We start from the raw sequence: 20,224 nt of genomic DNA on the forward strand, positions 1-20,224 counted from the left end.
CGCTCAGGGCATTGGGCCATTCTTCTATTGTCCGGCAGACCCTTTTGTTCGGAGGTTGTTTTTTCCCAGTTGCCATTTGGCAAAAGCCAGGACACATCCACAGAGACACAAAAAGTGTTTACTGATGGACCTTACCGTTTTAAATATAGCCTATAGGAGACTTCGCATGTAAGGGTGTGCCATCGTGACATCCTTTTACGCATCCTTTTACGGATATTGTTATCTTCTGGTACATTTCTTTCAAAAAGTGATATTGGTCACTTCCTTAACTTATTCATTACAGGGCCCATAATAAAAATGACATTTGCATTAGATTGCCAAGAATACAGAATTATGCAGCCTAAATAAATAATTTATGCAACTATGCGATTTGGCTTTTCTTCTACATTTTATATGTATCATTAGGCTACCCACCAACATGTGTCCAACATGAGAGTCAAGGTTGATAAAGAACTGAATGGCACTCATTATTCAGATCAAAGTTGACTCCCCCTTCCCCCACCTCATTTTATATGTGTTGCTATGGGAATGTGCATATTTACCTCATAGACTTGACCCTTCCCTCTGGAGGGTTTTCTAAGTGCACACACACTATAGCCTGCATCTCATCTTAATTTCTTTGTGTTGGGGAAACAACTTTAGGTTTCATATTGCAACTTTACCTCTTGACATGAAAACTATTAAAGCTGACTGTTTCCTGATATAGCATGTGTCTATTTTAGCAAGGTAGAAAATAATTTCAGGCAGGTTTTAGGATATAATGTAGGCTTAATTAGAATAAAATACAATAGAACAGAATATAATAGAAAATCACACATTTTTAACTAATGACATTACAGTGTATTACATATTTATAAACCGCATGTCGCCTAATATAATTAGCAGCCTAACTATTTACACAGTGTTTACAGATAATGTCTATGCAAATTACATAGTACACATTTAAGTGCGTGTGCGGAACTTTAATATCCGGAACCTTTCTTTTAGTACTCTACTCTGATCGGAAACGCACCAGTAATGCGTTATCTTGTTTACAATGTGTATGCTGTCAAACCTAGATAGCTCAACTTGGGACAAAACATGGAAAACCTCAGAGTACTAGAATTGTACAGCGGGATCGGGGGAATGCATTATGCATTAACAGGTAACGTTATGTGAAATATGTAGTTAGTCACTTGTGAGTCTGTCTTGTTGTGTCCAAGCATGCTATAAAATTGCTAGCCGCGTCCGCTAACGGTAACAAGTGAATGGTTTTCTTACTGTTGATAGCTAGCGTTATCTTGTTCTTAATTGGAGTTGAAATACTAAGTTATTGTTTGCAAAGATGACTGGAAATTGATTTGAAGCTAGCTTCTCGCCTAGTTATTAATCTCGTTAATTTACCCTAACTTTCGCTCATGTTCAATTAACCAAGGTTAATAGCACCTGTCCAGCCAACTAACCCTTTTTCATTCCAATAATATATATTTTTTTCTTGAAGTGTGCACTCGTTCACTACTCCCCACAAATCTTAAAGCATTGGATTGGTGGAGGCATAGCGGACTAAACTCCACTCCATGGTGAAAGAAGTTTCAACTGTGGAGTTTACTTCGTTAGTGGAAGCATGGCTAGCGGGAATTCTTACCATATTAGTTATACCAGTCATTTCCTTTCAATTCAGTGAAAGGAAGTGAACGAGTGTACACTTTGCTCAGAGAGTGACGTTAATTTGGAATCCGAAGGTTGACGCGGCCTGTCATGCTTTGGCTTACAACAGGTGTCACTGTCGGTATTCATAAAGTCTATGGGACAATACCTGTTGATCGTTAGCTTACCAGGCTCATCAGCAAACCACTAGACCTTAGTGCCTACTGTTGTAAGTTAGCTGTCCATCTTTTGTATTTTTTTTATTTAACCTTTATTTAACTAGACAAGTCAGTTTCATGTTGATTTACACTCCTATTTCTTTCTCTGCGCAGAGAGTGGTGTGGCAGCAAAGGTGGTAGCTGCAGTGGATGTGAACACCACAGCCAATGAGATCTACAAACACAACTTCCCCAACACTCCTTTACTTCCCAAGACCATAGAGGTGAGCACTCTTAGACCACTGAGGTCCCGGGTTCACAAGAGTTGCCATACTGCATTCTTAACCAACAGGCTACACTTCAGGGGCACACTTAACCAAAGGAAATAAACAATTTAACTGAAATTGTCAGCTCATGTTAAGCCACATACACCTGTACTTTGAGAGACATTCAGACATTCAAAGTACCAAGGCTAAAATTAAAGGATATGAGAAGTCTTACTAAAGTCTCTCAAACAACCAGCGATTTTAGGTTAAAGAGATTATCCGGTACATGTGTATACTTTTTAGCCAATAGTTCTGAAAGTATCCTCAAGAGCCAAAAGTGGTCCCTGAAAATTGTGTACTACTTCACATATGTGAACCACATCGATTCTCTCTTGCTCACTCTGCTGTGTGCCTCTTGCTAGCGGTCACTCAAATGGTGAGGGGCTGATGTTCATTGGCTAGAATTTGAATTGCTAGGGGGCTGGCCCACATGGAGGAAAATGTAGGGTTGTCTGCTCTGTCAGCATCCAGTCAGTGATGATGAACAACGTGCACTGTCTTCCTAATAATATACAGTGAGGGGAAAAAAGTATTTGATCCCCTGCTGATTTTGTATGTTTGCCCACTGACGAAGAAATGATCAGTCTATAATTTTAATGGTAGGTTTATTTCAACAGTGAGAGACAGAATAACAACAAAAAAATCCAGAAAAACATGTCAAAAATGTTATAACTTGATTTGCGTTTTAATGACAGAAATAAGTATTTGACCCCTCTGCAAAACATGACTTAGTACTTGGTGGCAAAACCCTTGTTGGCAATCAGAGGTCAGACGTTTCTTGTAGTTGGCCACCAGGTTTGCACACATCTCAGGAGGGATTTTGTCCCACTCCTCTTTACAGATCTTCTCCAAGTCTTTAAGGTTTCGAGGCTGACGTTTGGCAACTCGAACCTTCAGCTCCCTCCACAGATTTTCTATGGGATTAAGGTCTGGAGACTAGCTAGGCCACTCCAGGACCTTAATGTGCTTCTTCTTGAGCCACTCCTTTGTTGCCTTGGCCGTGTGTTTTGGGTCATTGTCATGCTGGAATACCCATCCACGACCTATTTTCAATGCCCTGGCCGAGGGAAGGAGGTTCTCACCCAATATTTGACGGTACATGGCCCCGTCCATCGTCCCTTTGATGCGGTGAAGTTGTCCTTTCCCCTTAGCATAAAAACACCCCCAAAGCATAATGTTTCCACCTCCATGTTTGACGGTGGAGATGGTGTTCTTGGGGTCATAGGCAGTATTCCTCTTCCTCCAAACACGGCGAGTTGAGTTGATGCCAAAGAGCTCCATTTTGGTCTCATCTGACCACAACACTTTCACCCAGTTGTCCTCTGAAACGTTCAGATGTTCATTGGCAAACTTCAGACGGGCATGTATATGTGCTTTCTTGAGCAGGGAGACCTTGCGGGCGCTGCAGGATTTCAGTCCTTCACTGCGTAGTGTGTTACCAATTGTTTTCTTGGTGACTATGGTCCCAGCTGCCTTGAGATCATTGACAAGATCCTCCCGTGTCGTTCTGGGCTGATTCCTCACCGTTCTCATGATCATTGCAACTCCACGAGGTGAGATCTTGCATGGAGCCCCAGGCCAAGGGAGATTGACAGTTCTTCTGTGTTTCTTCCATTTGCGAATAATCGCACCAACTGTTGTCACCTTCTCATCAAGCTGCTTGGCGATGTTCTTGTAGCCCATTCAAGCCTTGTGTAGGTCTACAATCTTGTCCCTGACATCCTTGGAGAGCTCTTTGGTCTTGGCCATGGTGGAGAGTTTGGAATCTGATTGATTGATTGCTTCTGTGGACAGGTGTCTTTTTATACAGGTAACAAGCTGAGATTAGAAGCACTCCCTTTAAGAGTGTGCTCCTAATCTCAGCTCGTTACCTGACTAAAAGACACCTGGGAGCCAGAAATCTTTCTGATTGAGAGGGGGTCAAATACTTATTTCCCTCGTTAAAATGCGAATCAATTTATAACATTTTTGACATGTTTTTCTGGATTTTTTTGTTGTTGTTATTCTGTCTCTCACTGTTCAAATAAACCTACCATTTAAAATTAAAGACTGATCATTTCTTTGTCAGTGGGCAAACGTACAAAATCAGCAGGGGATCAAATACTTCTTTCCCTCTCTGTAGAATAGTCAAACAGTTATAGGTATATGTGTCACTCTCTTCAAATTAGCCCAGACAAAATGTAGGGAAAATGGCGCAGCTTCCAGAAAAGCAGTAACTTGCAAACTAGGGATTTCGTGGCTAATTAAGGCAAGACAGTAATTCTGCTCATAAATTATGAACTACACATTGACACATCCAGCCCAAAGCGGGTGGTTTAAAAAATACTTAGTAGTCGCCAAAGTTCCGGAACATTTCTTTTAAGCTTTAACCTTCTAAATTTTCTCTTCGTTTCAAAAGGAAGCACTTTGCTGACTCGTGCAGATAATTCAGTCATTTCAGTGTAACTATTGTTAGATGAGTTTAACTGATCTTTGACCTGGATAATAGAAACCAACATGGAATTATTGTCAATTAGCCTAGTCCTACAGGAGTAGCTGTTATAAACACAAGATTGTTAATTTGGATAAATATGCTTTATTAATAGTGGGCGCATACCACAAAATGAATGCCTTTCGTGTCCATTTGATATTTTAAGTAGAAATTGTGCACAAATAGAGCATTTTAAAAGCCTGTTATATTAAATGAAGTGCCCTTTTTAATATAGACCATATGGCTAATTCAATCAGATTGTTAACCTGTTTGGGATAGGGGGCAGTATTTTCACGCCCGGATAAAAAACGTACCCGATTTAATCTGGTTATTACTCCTGCCCAGGAACTAGAATATGCATATAATTAGTAGATTTGGATAGAAAACACCCTAAAGTTTCTAAAACCGTTTGAATGGTGTCTGTGAGTATAACAGAACTCATATGGCAGGCCAAAACCTGAGAAGATTCTATATCGGAAGTGCCCTGTCTGTCCATTTCTTGTCCTTCTATAGCCTCTTTATCGAAAATACAGGATCTCTGCTGTAACGTGACATTTTCTAAGGCTTTCATTGACTCTAGGAAGGTGCCAGAACATGGAATGATAGCTCTGCAGTCTCTGGGCGAAAAACAGCAGGGGTTTTGGAGAGTGGTCCTTCTGAGAACAATGGCCGGCGCGTCACCCTTCGGATAGTAACTTGAACGCACGAACAAAACGGAGGTATTTGGATATAACTATGGATTATTTGGAACCAAAACAACATTGGTTGTTGAAGTAGAAGTCCTGGGAGTGCATTCTGACGAAGACAAGCAAAGGGAATCCAATTCTTCTTATAGTAAATCTGAGTTTGGTGAGTGCCAAACTTGGTGGGTGTCAAAATAGCTAGCCGTGATGGCTTGGCTATCTACTCAGAATATTGCAAAATGTGCTTTCACCGAAAAGCTATTTTAAAATCTGACACCGAGATTGCATAAAGGAGTTCTGTATCTATAATTCTTAAAATAATTGTTATGTTTTTTGTCAACGTTTATCGTGAGTAATTTAGTAAATTCACCGGAAGTTTTCGGTGGGTATGCTAGTTCTGAACAAAACATGCTAATGTAAAAAGCTGGTTTTTGATATAAATATGAACTTGATTGAACAAAACATGCATGTATTGTATAACATAATGTCCTAGGAGTGTCATCTGATGGAGATCATCAAAGGTTAGTGCTGCATTTAGCTGTGGTTTTGGTTTTTGTGACATATATGCTAGCTTGAAAAATGGGTGTGTGATTATTTCTGGCTGGGTACTCTCCTGACATAATCTAATGTTTTGCTTTCGCTGTATAGCCTTTTTGAAATCGGACAATGTGGTTAGATAAAGGAGAGTCTTTCAAATGGTGTAAAATAGTCATATGTTTGAGAAATTGAAATTATAGCATTTTTAAGGTTTTTCGTATTTCGCGCCAGGCGCTACCATTGGATATTGGCGAGCGGAACGCCTGTCCATAAGAGGTTTTAATATAAATATAGACTTACTAAAGGGTCAAAATTCCACATTTTGACATGTCCCTCTGTGCACCCTCTGTTACTTCTAGGAAGATTTGAACCCACTTAACCCTAACATTTCTCCATGTTTTCAACATCATTGTAAAGCTGTGGTTATTTTGTTGTTTTGACAGTCATTTATAAAGATTCATATTTAGGCAATTTCATGTGATTATTAGCCTACTGATTAATTTACTTCTGTCCCTAATTTTAAGGCCAACCCTGTTACGTGAACTGAACTCGCTTTTTAATATGGAAACTATTCCTTTAAAAAAATGTAATGATAAAGAAACATTGATCATCTACTCAAATCATAGTGTAAAAGCAGGTGAGCTGGTTCTATTCTTTTTGGCCATTTGCTGTTTTGTGCTGGAAAACTCAGCTGGTCGAGCATAACACATCAACCAAGTTGCGCATAGATACAGGCTAGAAATGTTTTAACAATTACATTTCTTTGTGAAGCTTGCATTCAATTGCCACTTCCTGCCCAACCATCCATTCCCCCTGTCACAAGGGGATTGATTTATGGCTGATTTATGAGGAAATCGTCAACCTTGTTACTTTATTTGGCACTTACTATAGTCATTCTTTATTTAACCTCTTGAGATGGGGAAAACATGTTTTTTTTAAATTAAATTAAACATGTGCTCTTTATGACAGAATGTAAAAACTGTGTGAAATCCAAAGTTTTTTTCAAAGTTTCTCAAAAGGCACTGACTTGGTGGAATACCCATTGAGAGATAGGGCCGACTCCTTTAGTGTTGCATAGTCTAGGATGTTTTGTTTATTTAGCTTTTCCCTACATCATCCCATGACTTGTGTTTTTAATAGGCTGTTTGGGGTAATTTAGTAACTGAGGAGCAGGTTAAGTGAGGGGTAAAGGTTGTCTGCTCTGTCAGCATCCAGTCAGACATGATGCACAACTTGCACTGTCTTCCTAACAGGATAGAATATTCATGCTGTTATAGGTCTATGCGTCACTCTTCAAATTAGCCCAGAGTTTCGGTGAAAGCAGAATTATGCCCAGACTTTTCTTTTTTTTCCACTTTAAAATATATAACAAACAAAAAACATTGATTTTAAAGTTTAACCAACCAGAGAACTCTATGCACAATTACTGTTTTTAACACATTTTACCAAAACACATTTTTTTGTATTTTTTTTATTTCCACTACCGTTGAAAAGTTTGGGGTCACTTGGAAATGTCCTTGTTTTTGAAAGAAACTGCCAGTTGAGGACTTGTGAGGCATCTGTTTCTCAAACTAGACACTCTAATGCACTTGTCCTCTTGCTCTGTGTGCACTGTGGCCTCCCACTTCTCTTTCTATTCTGGTTAGAGCCAGTTTGCACTGTTCTGTGAAGGGAGTAGTACACAGTGTTGTACGAGATCTTCAGTTTCTTGGTAATTTCTCACATGGAATAGCCTTAATTTCTCAGAACAAGAATATACTGATAAGTTTCAGAAGAAAGTTATTTCGTTCTGGCCAATTTGAGCCTGTAATCGAACCCACAAATGCTGATGCTCCAAATACTCAACTGGTCTAAAGAAGGCCAGTTGTATTGCTTCTTTAATCAGGACAACAGTTTTCAGCTGTGCTAACATAATTGCAAAAGGGTTTTCTAATGATCAATTAGCCTTTTAAAATGATAAACTTGGATTAGCTAACACAACGTGCCATTGGAACACAGGAGTGATGGTTGCTGATAATTGGCCTCTGTATGCCTATGTAGATATTCCATTAAAAACCAGTCGTTTCCAGCTACAATAGTCATTTACACCATTAACAATGTTTACACTGTATTTCTGATCAATTTGATGTTATTTTAATGGACCAAAAATGTGCTTTTTTTTTTCAAAAACAAGGACACTTCTAAATATATATATATATATATATATATGTGTGTGTGTGTGTGTGTGTGTGTGTGTGTGTATGTATATATATATATATATATATATATATATATATATATATATATATATATATATATATATATATACATACACACACACACACACACACACACACACACACACACACACACACACACACACACACACAATGACCGCCAAACCCAGACGGCGGTGGGCCCTATAGGACTCCCAATCACGGCCAGTTGTGATACAGGCAGGTTTTACAGGAAGAAATGTGCAGATGCAAAGTTTGGTAACAGAATAACATTTTAGGAGATTTTACTGTAATTCTGTTACCAAACTTTGCATCTGCATTTACTGTGTACAGTTTCAAAGTAGGCCCAGTCATTTTGCATAGAGTTGTATGGTTTGTTAAGCAATGTTTTTTGTTTACCATGCATGCTTTTAAAGTGACCAGGCCTGCTTCCCTTTCCATAGAATTGCCCAGAAGTAAATGGAAATTATGTTGTTGTAGTGTCTTAAATCCAGGGACATAAAAAGACAATATAAAGGCTCATAAGCCTGCGTGCTTATAACACATTAAACAGCAGTATACCTGCAGGCTTTTAGTATGATGTTACCAAATCTTTTATTGGTTGTAAAAATAGAGACTAATGTTATGGGCATACCACTGAGAGTTAATGGTTACACATAGACTTACACTGAGTAGGTTTCCATGACATAGACTGACCAGGTAAAAGCTATGATTCCTTTAGTGATGTCACTTCAATCAGTGTAGATTAAGGGGAGGAGACCGGTTAAATAAGGATTTTTAAGCCTTGAGACAATTGAGACATGGATTGTTTCTGTGTCCTATGCAGATGGTGAATGGGCAAGACAAAGATTTAACATAAGTGCCTTTGAACGGGGTGTGGTTGTAGGTGCCAGGCGCACCAGTTTGTGTCAAGAACTGCAAAGCTGCTGGGGGTTTCATGCTCAATATTTTCCTTTGTCTATCAAGAATGGTCCACCATCCAAAGGACATCCAGCCAACTTGATACAACTGTGGGAAGCATTGGAGTCAACATGGGCCGGCATCCGTGAGACACTTTCAATGCCTTATAGAGTCCATGCCCTGATGAATTGAGGCTGTTCTGAGGGCAAAAGGGGGGTGCAACTCAATATTAGGAAGGTGTTCTTAATGTTTGGTACACTAATATACATGCATGCATGCATACAGTTGAAGTCGGAAGTTTACATACACTTAGGTTGGAGTCATTAAAACTAGTTTTTCAACCACTCCACAAATTTCTTGTTAACAAACTATAGTTTTGGTAAGTCGGTTAGGACATCTACTTTGTGCGTGACACAAGTAATTTTTCCACCAATTGTTTACAGATTATTTCACTTATAATTCACTGTATCACAATTCCAGTGGGTCAGAAGTTTACATACACAAAGTTGACTGTGCCTTTAAACAGCTTGGAAAATTCTAGAAAATGATGTCATGGCTTTAGAAGCTTCTAATAGGCTAATTGACATCATTTGAGTCAATTGGAGGTGTACCTGTGTATGTATTTCAAGGCCTACGTTCAAACTCAGTGCCTCTGTGCTTGACATCATGGGAAAATCAAAAGAAATCAGCCAAGACCTCAGAAAAAAGATTGTACATCTCCACAAGTCTAATATATATATATATATATATAATTAGTTAGTTGCTTTCATAATCAGTCTTATACAGTAGCTATGGCTTAAATAGAAAGCTGTCAATCAGTCATATTGCCATAGCACAATCACAGCTTTGAGTAGAAGATGAAATGCTGTTTTTTATCTGTTTTTTATTTATTTTTATCTGGCATTTTGTGTAGCTTAAATCAAAGTATTTTTGTTTGGTTTCAGGGAATGACATTGGATGATTTCAACAAATTGTCATTTGATATGATCTTGATGAGCCCTCCATGCCAACCTTTCACTAGGTATGTGCCTGTGTGTGTGTGTGTGTACTAGAGGTCGACCGATTATGATTTTTCAACGCCGATACCGATTATTGGAGGACCAAAAAAAGCCGATACCAATCAATGGGCTGATATTTTTTTTATTTTCGGTCATATATATAATTATTTTTTTGTTGTAATAATGACAATTACAACAATACTGAATGAACACTTTTATTTTAACATAATATAATACATCAATCAAATCAATTTAGCCTCAAATAATTAATGTTCAATTTGGTTTAAATAATGCAAAAACAAAGTGTTGGAGAAGAAAGTAAAAGTGCAATATGTGCCATGTAAAAAAGCTAATGTTTAAGTTGCTTGCTCAGAACATGAGAACATATGAAAGCTGGTGGTTCCTTTTAATATGAGTCTTCAATATTCCCAGGTAAGAAGTTTTAGGTTGAGGTTATTATAGCTATACTATACCATTTGTATTTCATATACCTTTGACTATTGAATGTTATTATAGGCACTTTAGTATTGCCAGTGTAACAGTATAGCTTCCGTCCCTCTCTCCCCTACCTGGGCTCGAACCAGGTACACATCGACAACAGCCACCCTCGAAGCATTGTTACCCATCGCTCCACAAAAGCCGCGGCCCTTGCAGAGCAAGGGGAACAACTACTCCAAGTCTCAGAGCGAGTGACGTTTGAAACGCTATTAGCGCGCACCCTGCTAACTAGCTAGCCATTTCACATCGGTTACACCAGCCTAATCTCGGGAGTTGATAGGCTTGAAGTCATAAACAGCTCAATGCTTGAAGCACAGTGAAGAGCTGCTGGCAAACGCACGGAAATGCTGTTTGAATGAATGCTTACGAGCCTGCTGCTGCCTACCATCGCTCAGTCAGACTGCTCTATCAAATCATAGACTTAATTATAACATAATAACACACAGAAATATGAGCCTTTGGTCATTAATACGGTCGAATCCGGAAACTATCATTTAGAAAACAAAACATTTATTCTTTCAGTGAAATACAGAACCGTTCCGTATTTTATCTAACGGATGGCATCCCTAAGTCTAAATATTGCTGTTACATTGTACAACCTTCAATGTTATGTCATAATTATGTACAATTCTGGCAAATTAATTACGGTCTTTGTTAGGAATAAATGGACTTCACACAGTTTGCAACGAGCCAGGCGGCCCAAACTGCTGCATATACCCTGACGCTTGCACGGAACGCAAGAGAAGTGACACAATTTCCCTAGTTATAAGAAATTCATGTTAGCAGGCAATATTAACTAAATATGCAGGTTTAAAAGTATATACTTGTGTATTGGTTTTAAAGAAAGGCATTGATGTTTATGGTTAGGTACACATTGGTGCAACGATAGTGCTTTTTTCGCAAATGCGCTTGTTAACTCATCACCCGTTTGGCGAAGTAGGCTGATTCGATGAGAAATTAACAGGCACCGCATCGATTATATGCAACGCAGGACACGCTCGATAAACTTGTAATATCATCAACCATGTGTAGGTAACTAGTGATTATGTTAAGATTGATTGTTTTTTATAAGATAAGTTTAATGCTAGCTAGCAACTTACCTTGGCTTCTTGCTGCCCTCGCGTAACAGGTAGTCAGCCTGCCATGCAGGCTCCTCGTGGAGTGCAATGTAAGGCAGGTTGTTAGAGCGTTGGACTAGTAACCATAAGGTTGCAAAAACGAATCCCCGAGCTGACAAGGTAAAAATCTGTTGTTCTGCCCCTGAACAAGGCAGTTAACCCACCGTTCCTAGGCCGTCATTGAAAATAAGAATGTGTTCTTAACTGACTTGCCTAGTTAAATAAAGGTGTAAAAAAATAATATAAAAAACAAATCAGCCACAATCGGTGTCCAAATACCGATTTGTTATGAGAACTTGAAATTGGCCCTAATTAATCGGCCATTCCGATTTAATTGGTCGAACTCTAGTGTATACACGTGCCTAAGATCTGGTGTTAGCATTTACAGATAATCTCCGTTAGTTCATAGATGTGTTGATGAAGGGACACTGCAATCGTCTTCCTCTCTGTAGGATTGGATTACAAGGTGACATATCTGACCCCAGAACCAAGAGCTTTCTCTACATCCTGGACCTTCTACCAAGGTTAGACACATACATTTACACTCCCTATTCATCTTTCCACTTGGTCTCTCTTTCCAAGGCCTTGTTTGTTTTATAGGTAGCTAATGGGCCTACTCTGTTTTGTACTATTTCTAGCCATATGATTGAAGTTCATTCATTCTTTTCCTCCACTGTAGTTACTCAGTTTCCCCTCTTTGTTGCCTAGTTAGTAGCTATTTCTGGAGTCATTGATTCAGTTCCTGGTCACTGAAACCATTGTTCGACACCATCGTGACCATGTCATTTTCTTACTCATTACATTCTGTTCATAGATAGACTGATGTAATCATATCCTGTTGCATATTGCACATTCAGAGTGTAATAATATTAGCATCAATATGAATTCACCTCTCTGAATTATGTTTATTTTTTTATGAATAAATACATGGTGTGTGGTTTGACCCTCATTTCTCCCTGTAGGCTCATCAAGTTGCCACGCTTCATTCTGCTGGAGAATGTGAAAGGCTTTGAGACGTCCTCCGCCAGGTAACCATGGAGACGGGTTCCCCTGCTCTGGAAGGTCACCATAGTTACCCTGTTGGTGGCCAATGGGGTCCCGGGACAGGCTGTGTGTTTAGCCTTTCTCTGTCGCTGTGGATCAGATCAGTGTACAAAACTTTCTCTGAGCACCAGAGAGCCTAGTTCTGTAGGCCTATACATTTTTCAGCTAAATGCTATTTTTTCGATTTCGGTTACCACATCACTTCTCTAAAGCCCCTTTACTTCTCAACTGTCATGTACAGTGCATTTACTACAGTCTTATAAAAAAATATGATCTTACATTGTCTGTGAGATGGCAAAAGGTATGCCAAGAGTGATGTCTGAATAGTTTTTTTCTACTCTGCCTAGAGACTCTTTGGTGAAAACGCTAAAGGAATGTGGATACAACTATCAGGAGCTCATGGTTTCTCCTACATGTGTAAGACATCACCTTTCTTTACATTTGCTTACACTAAAATGATGAGCAGCATAGTGAGCTTACCCATTTTCATTCTGTCTATCTCTGTTCACAGCTGGGGATGCCCAACTCCAGACTCCGGTATTTCATGATTGCCAAAGCTCCACCAGGATCTTTCTCCTTCCACACCACTTCAGAGGTGGGGCCCGGTCACCTTAACATCAGTCTGTATTATGTTATGGATATGATGTACCTAACTACATGTAATGATGTCTACTTTGCATTCCTGAAGGACAGTAGCTCCATACACTTTGGGCAACATTGTCTTCATATACATTTTGTAGACAACATCCTGGTTTTATGTATTTGTCATAACCAACTAAACAATGTGAGGTGAACTTATTTCCTCCCATGACCAGATCCAGGAAGGTTTCCCGCACCCCGCAGACAAGGTCTTATTAGAGCCCAGTTCTCCAATCTCACCTAGTCCCACTACAACTGCCTACCAAGAGGAAGATCACAAGGAAGATGAAGGTGGTATCCTGTACAAGCTGGAGCGGGCCCAGGATGCTGAGAGGAAGAGCAGTCAGAACAGAGACCAGTCCCTCAGACAGATCAGGGTCTACCTGGAGGACCAGGGAGAAGGGGAGATGGAGCAGTACCTCCTTCCCCCGAAGACCTTGCTGCGCTACGCTCTGCTCATGGATATAGTCAGGCCCACCTGCAGGAGATCTGTCTGCTTCACCAAAGGGTATGGCATCAAGCTGCGCTGGAGCATAGACACAGTAGGGTTTTTTTCCTGGATCAAAAAGGGCTTTAAGTGGTGGGCGTGGTAAGCCCGTTGGTGCGGCTGAATTTCAGAGAACGTTTTAGAGGCCCCCATCTTGGCGGTGTAGTGACATTTAGGAATTTTTAAGCTAATTTTCTGCATTTCAAAACAATTCTCCATAGAGCGGAGAGACATTTTTGCAGCTTTAAAGGAATTTCCTGCAATTTGACATAGTCTGCTATGGAGCTGAGAGAAAATGTTGCAGTTTTAAAGGTAGACTTAGTGATATGACGTAGATGCAGAAAGTAAACAGCATTGTGGGACAATTTCCGCAACAACAAAGAGCGTTGTGCGAGGCTCAACTTCTCCAGTTTTGGTCTCGTGGCTCCCACTCTGTAAGTGTGAAGCGAACCCGTACACACAAATCTCACTCATCTCAATATCTGCAGTGCTGCTTGTGGCAACCTCATTTCGCTGAGTCTACCGCGAAAGCTAATTTCCTGCAGTTCTATGCATTTTGCCATGGCTAATGCTGTGTACATTTGCTCAAACATAACAAAATCTATACTGCTAAATTCATTGTTCTGGGAATTTTCAATTCTCCCTGACTGTCTAGCTTTTATTTAGGTAATTGTTAGTTTTCAAAGATTATATTATTAAAAAAAATATATACAGGTCCATTATCTTTTCTACATACTTCATATCTGGTTTTAGTCATCTTAAATTTACACTGAAAGCGTTTTTCCATCCCCATTTTTTAGTAACATTTAATTTTTTTTAATATATATATATATATATATATCTCCATCCTTCGGAAAGTATTCAGACCCTTTGCATTTTTCCGCATTTTGTTACGTTACAGCCTTATTGTAAAATGTATTAAATAAATACATATCCTCAGCAATCTACACACAATACCACATAATGGCAAAGCAAAAACGCTTTTTTGAAACCGATCGAACATCTCTGGAGAGACCTGAAAATAGCTGTGCAGCAACACTCCTCATCATACTCCCCAAATACAGGTGTGCCAAGCTTGTAGCGTCACACCCAAGAACACTCGAGGCTGTAATCGCTGCCAAAGGTGCTTCAACAAAGTACTGAGTAAACGGTCTGAATACTTATGTAAATATCATATTTCTGTTTTTAATTATGAATAAATTAACACAAATTTCAAAAACTGCTTTTTTATTATGGAGTATTGTGTGCAGATTGAGGGGGAAAAAACAATTTAATACATTTTAGAATAAGGCTGTAACCTAACAAAATGTGGAAAAAGTCAAGGGGTCTGAATACTTTCCGAAGGCACTGAATATATTTATTTCACACTGTTTGTACTTAGGCGACCCGAAAAAACACTAGGCGGCCCGCCGAAGGATTTCAGTGGCAGGAAAACAGTGTAGAGTAGCATAGTTTTACATCTAGCCTGGTATAACATGTATTTTACCTTACATGTTTTCCATGTGTTGGTATCGTTCTTGTGTAAACTTTAGTATTTTCTGATTTTGTGTCCCCTATTTTTCCACAGCTATGGACACTACGTTGAGGGAACAGGCTCTGTGCTTCAGTCCTGTATGGAAACAGATGTAGGTTTTTGACCTTACAACCTTACACAAGTCACACGTGTCTTCTAATAGATCTCTTAGACAGCTTATGGATACATCCACCCTCGCAATGTCTAGGAGGTCTTAGGCCTGTTTAGCTTCTCCATTACCTGTCTCAATGTGTACATTTAACGTGACAGGAAGCAGAAGCGAGCAGGGTGTTGCGTGTGCCTAGGAGAACAGGGTGAGCTCTGCCCTGACAGATATATTCTTTGTTTTGTGTTTCCCCTCAGATGGAAGCAGCGTTTAGATCACCGGAGTGTCTGTCTGATGAGGAGAAACTACAGCAGCTGTCCAGGTTGAAGCTCCGCTACTTCTCCCCCAGAGAGATAGCCAACCTCATGGGCTTCCCCAAGCACTTCAGTGAGTCATACACACCCATTAGCCAATAACATAAGACCTCTATTTGATTAGTTAGTTAATCAAGAATATGTCCAATCAAATGCAGTACAAAACTCCATAAATCATAGGCCTTATACTGTAGGCCATGTGAGGACCTTACTCACAAAGTGATGAAATTAAAACTAGCCTGCAGCCTACAGTAGTTAATTCGTTTATTGTCGTCACAGCAAACACAGCACGGCTAATGCCTAGTTTTATGCACTTGGTAGTTTTCTCCATGTAACCAGGTTAGTTACGGTGAGTGCTAAGCTTAGTTAGCTGCTGTGTTTTTCTGTGCAAAGGTTTTAGCGTAAGGAGCTTTCTAGGTGGGTGATATAATTAGAGAGTAGAGGACGTAGGAAGCAGGCCAAGGTAACAAGATGAGAGAGACCAGAGAGTAAGGGCCTGAGGGCTAATGGGATGACAAAAGAAGGGATCTTAATACTAAGCTAACATATGGAATTATTTTACGGCGGTCATATCATGGATCATTTAACTATTGGATTTAGAATTTCTGGACCCCTTTAGGTATAAAACAAATATAGATATGTTTGTTTAGGTTAAGATATAGAATTTGGCCTTTACTACTATAGAAACACATCGACTAAGACATTCATAAATGGCAAAAAAAATGACAGTCGAAAATAAAACATAAGGAATAAGGTTTTGAAGTGTCTGTCCTATATCTAGCTGTCCTATATCTAGGACATATAAGAAAGCTCAGGAAATATAGAATTTAATTTGTACACATACAGTGCATTTGGAAAGTATTCCGACCCCTTGACTTTTCAAAGTTTTGTTACGTTAAAGCCTTATTCTAAAATGTATTAAATTGTCCCCCCCCCTCAATCTACTCACAATACCCCATAATGACAAAGCCAAAACCTGTTTTTGCAAAATGTTTGCAAATGTATTAAAAATAAAAAACTGAAATATAACATTTACATGCAGTACCAGTCAAAGGTTTGGACACACCTACTCATTCCAGGGTTTTTCTTTATTTTTACTATTTTCTACGTTGTAGAATAAAAGTGAAGACAACAAAACTATAAAATAAAACCGATGTAGTCATGTAGTAACCAAAAATGTTAAACAAATCTAAATATATTTTATATATTTGAGATTCTTCAGAGTAGCCATCCTTTGCCTTGATGACAGCTTTGCACACTCTTGGAATTCTCTCAACCAGCTTCATGAGGTAGTCACCTGGAATGCATTTCAATTAACAGGTGTGCCTTGTTAATTTGTTGTATTTCTTTCCTTAATGTGTTTGAGCCAATCAGTTGTGTTGTGACAAGGGGGTGGTATACAGAAGATATCCCTATTTGGTAAAAGACCAAGTCCATATTATAGCAAGAACAGCTCAAATAAGCAAAAAGAAACGACAGTCCCTCATTACTTTAAGACATGAAGGTCAGTCGAATTTGTGTCAAATCTGCAGTTGCAAAAACCATCAAGTGCTATGATGAAACTGGCTCTCATGAGGACCGCCACAGGAAAGAAAGACCCAGAGTTACCTCTGCTGCAGAGGATAAGTTCATTAGAGTTAACTGCACCTCAGATTGCACCACAAATAAATGCTTCACAGAGTTCAAGTAACAGACACATCTCAACATCAACTGTTCAGAGGAGACCACGTGAATCAGGCCTTCATGGTCGAATTGCTGCAAAGAAACCACTACTAAAGGACACCAGTAAGAAGAAGAGACTTGCTTGGGCGAAGAAACACGAGCAATGGACATTAGACCGGTGGAAATCTGTCCTTTGGTCTGATGAGTACAAATTGGAGATTTTTGGTTCCAACCACGGTATCTTTGTGAGACGCAGAGTAGCTGAACAGATCTCAGCATGTGTGGTTCCCACCGTGAAGCATGGAGGAGGAAGTGTGATGGTGTAGAGGTGCTTTGCTGGTGAAACGGTCTGTGATTTATTTAGAATTCATGCCATACTTAACCAGCATGGCTACCACAGCATTCTGCAGTGATATGCCATCCCATCTGGTTTGTGCTTAGTGGGACTATCGTTTGTTTTTCAACAGGACAATGACCCAACACACCTCCAGGCTGTGTAAGGGCTATTTGACCAAGAAGGAGAGTGATGGAGTGCTGCACCGGATGACCTGGCCTCCACAGTCACCCGACCTCAACCCAATTGGGATGGTTTTGGATGAGTTGGACCACAGAGTGAAGGAAAAGCAGCCATCAAGTGCTCAGCATATGTGGGAACTCCTTCAAGACTGTTGGAAAAGCATTCCAGGTGAAGCTGGTTGAGAGTATGCCAAGAGTGTACAAAGCTGTCATCAAGGCAAAGGGTGGATACTTTGAAGAATCTAAAATATATTTTGATTTGTTTAACACTTTTTTATTTTTTTTTGGTTACTACATGATTCGATATGTGTTATTTCATAGTGTTGATGTCGTCACTATTATTCTACAATGTAGAAAATAGTAAAAATAAAGAAAAACCCTTGAATGAGTAGGTGTGTCCAAACTTTTGACTGCTGCTGTAAGTATTCAGACCCGATCGGGTTTAAGTCTGGGCTCTGGCTGGGCCTCTCAAGGACATTCCTAGACTTGTCCCAAAGCCACTCCTGCATTGTCTTGGCTGTGTGCTTAGGATCATTTTCCTGTTGCTTAGGGTCATTGTCCTGTTGTAAGGTGAACCCCCCCCCCCCCCCCCCCAAAATCTGAGGTCCTAAGCGCTCTGGAGCAGGTTTTTATCAAGGACCTCTTTGTACTTTGTTACTTTCCCTCAATCAGGACTAGTATCCTAGTCCCTGCCGCTGAAAACCATCCCCACAGCATGATGGATCCACCACCGTAGGGATGGAGCCAGGTTTCCTCCAGACGTGATGCTTGGTGCTCAGGCCAAAAAGTTCAATCTTGTTTATCATGGTCTGAGAGTCCTTTAGGTGCCTTTTGGCAAACTCCAAGTGGGCTGTCATGTGCCTTTTACTGAGGAGTGGCTTCCGTCTGGCCACTCTACCATAAAGGCCTGATTGGTGGAGTGCTGCAGAGATGGTTGTCCTTCTGGAAGGTTCTCCCATCTCCACAGAGGAACTCTGGAGCTCTGTCAGAGTAACCATCGGGGTCTTGGACACCTCCCTGACCAAGTCCCTTCTCCCATAATTGCTCAGTTTGGCTGGGCAGCCAGCTCTAGGAAGAGTCTTGGTGGTTCCAAACTTCTTCCATTTAAGAATTATGGAGGCCACTGTGTTCTTGTGGACCTTCAGTGCTGCAGAAATGTTTTGGACTCCAAGTTGCAGAAACATCTCAAGGATGGTCAATGGAAATGGATGCACCTGAGCTCGATTTAGAGTCTCATAGTAAAGGGTCTGAGTACTTATGTAAATAAGGTAATTCTGTTTTTAAGCGTAATAAATTTACAAACATTTCTACAATCTGTTTTTGCTTTGTCATTATGAGGTATTGTATGTAGATTGAGGTAAAACAGAATAAGGCTGTAATGTAACAAAATGTCTTAATACTTTCCAAATGCACTGTATTTAACCCCTTATTTTTGTTGGCTCAAAACTACTTCCATTAGTTTGTATGTGTTACCTTCAGATGAGTCCCAATCACACATGGGGTTCGTAGAGCAAAACCGAGAGAGTTACCCCTGGCCTTTTATAGGCCAAACCATTCAGACGCTACAGACGTTTTCGTGAGAAAAACGATTTTCGAGATGTCTCATGGTCTGACAAACACAGCTGTAGCTCGGCCACCTTCCACCACAAATGCGGAAGATCAACATAGGCGGATTTGGTGGATTGAGACGCAGCCCATTCCCAAAAAAAATTCAACAAATATCTTTAGCTTAAACTGACAGATTTTGATGGTGTTTTTTTCATTATGTTACTTAGATGTGTCAATAGACTCTCTTAAGGATTTTAATGAGGTATGGACATTCTCATAATACTGTTTAGTCTCTTGACAATATTGGGAAAAACTAACCTGGAAATCAGGATCTGTTTATTCTTGTTCATAGGATAATATGTGATGTAATGATTTTGTGTTGTTTTTTTGCAGCTATCCCAAAGAACATTTCCACCAAGCAGCAGTACCGAGTCCTGGGGAATAGCCTGAACGTACATGTGGTCGCCCGGCTCATAGAACTCTTGGTATCCTAACCAGGCATATACAACTTATGGTATCCTAACCAGGTGTACACAACTCATGGTATACTAACCACAAATACGATCTGCCTCGGGAAAAATAATGTAGCCACAGTCTCTGTCCTACAGTCCACAGTTGATCCAGAGGGACAAGTTACATTCTGTATTTACTGACTAAACTGTGTAAAGGATGTACTACATGACATGGATTGGGATCATGGAATCAACCTTTGCAGATGCCTTTGCTAACTGAATTAAATAAAATGTTTTTTGTTACATTATTTTGTTCTGATTTTCTCAACTTGTATGTACTGTGATGGATCTTCTTTTTGGCAGTAATTATGAATATGATTTAAGCCTTCCTCGTTTATCAAGGAAGTTCAAAA

The 20,224-nt window shown here is 39.8% G+C and overlaps 1 protein-coding gene across 1 annotated transcript; it reads left to right on the plus strand.

Moving 5' to 3' along the window:
• The first annotated feature begins 992 nt into the window (after positions 1–992).
• Positions 993–20,119, plus strand: trdmt1 (tRNA aspartic acid methyltransferase 1). The gene is made up of 11 exons (XM_014157414.2): positions 993–1,144; positions 1,959–2,068; positions 9,861–9,937; positions 11,983–12,054; positions 12,493–12,558; positions 12,922–12,991; positions 13,086–13,169; positions 13,390–13,721; positions 15,268–15,325; positions 15,577–15,706; positions 19,753–20,119. The coding sequence occupies exons 1-11, from the start codon at positions 1,081–1,083 to the stop codon at positions 19,851–19,853; spliced, it is 1,164 nt and encodes a 387-aa protein (XP_014012889.1). The 5' UTR covers positions 993–1,080; the 3' UTR covers positions 19,854–20,119.
• Positions 20,120–20,224: the final 105 nt, after the last annotated feature.

The sequence above is a fragment of the Salmo salar genome, chromosome 19 (genome assembly GCF_965601325.2).
Source record: "Salmo salar chromosome 19, fSalSal1, whole genome shotgun sequence".
NCBI classification, from domain to species: Eukaryota; Metazoa; Chordata; class Actinopteri; order Salmoniformes; family Salmonidae; genus Salmo; species Salmo salar.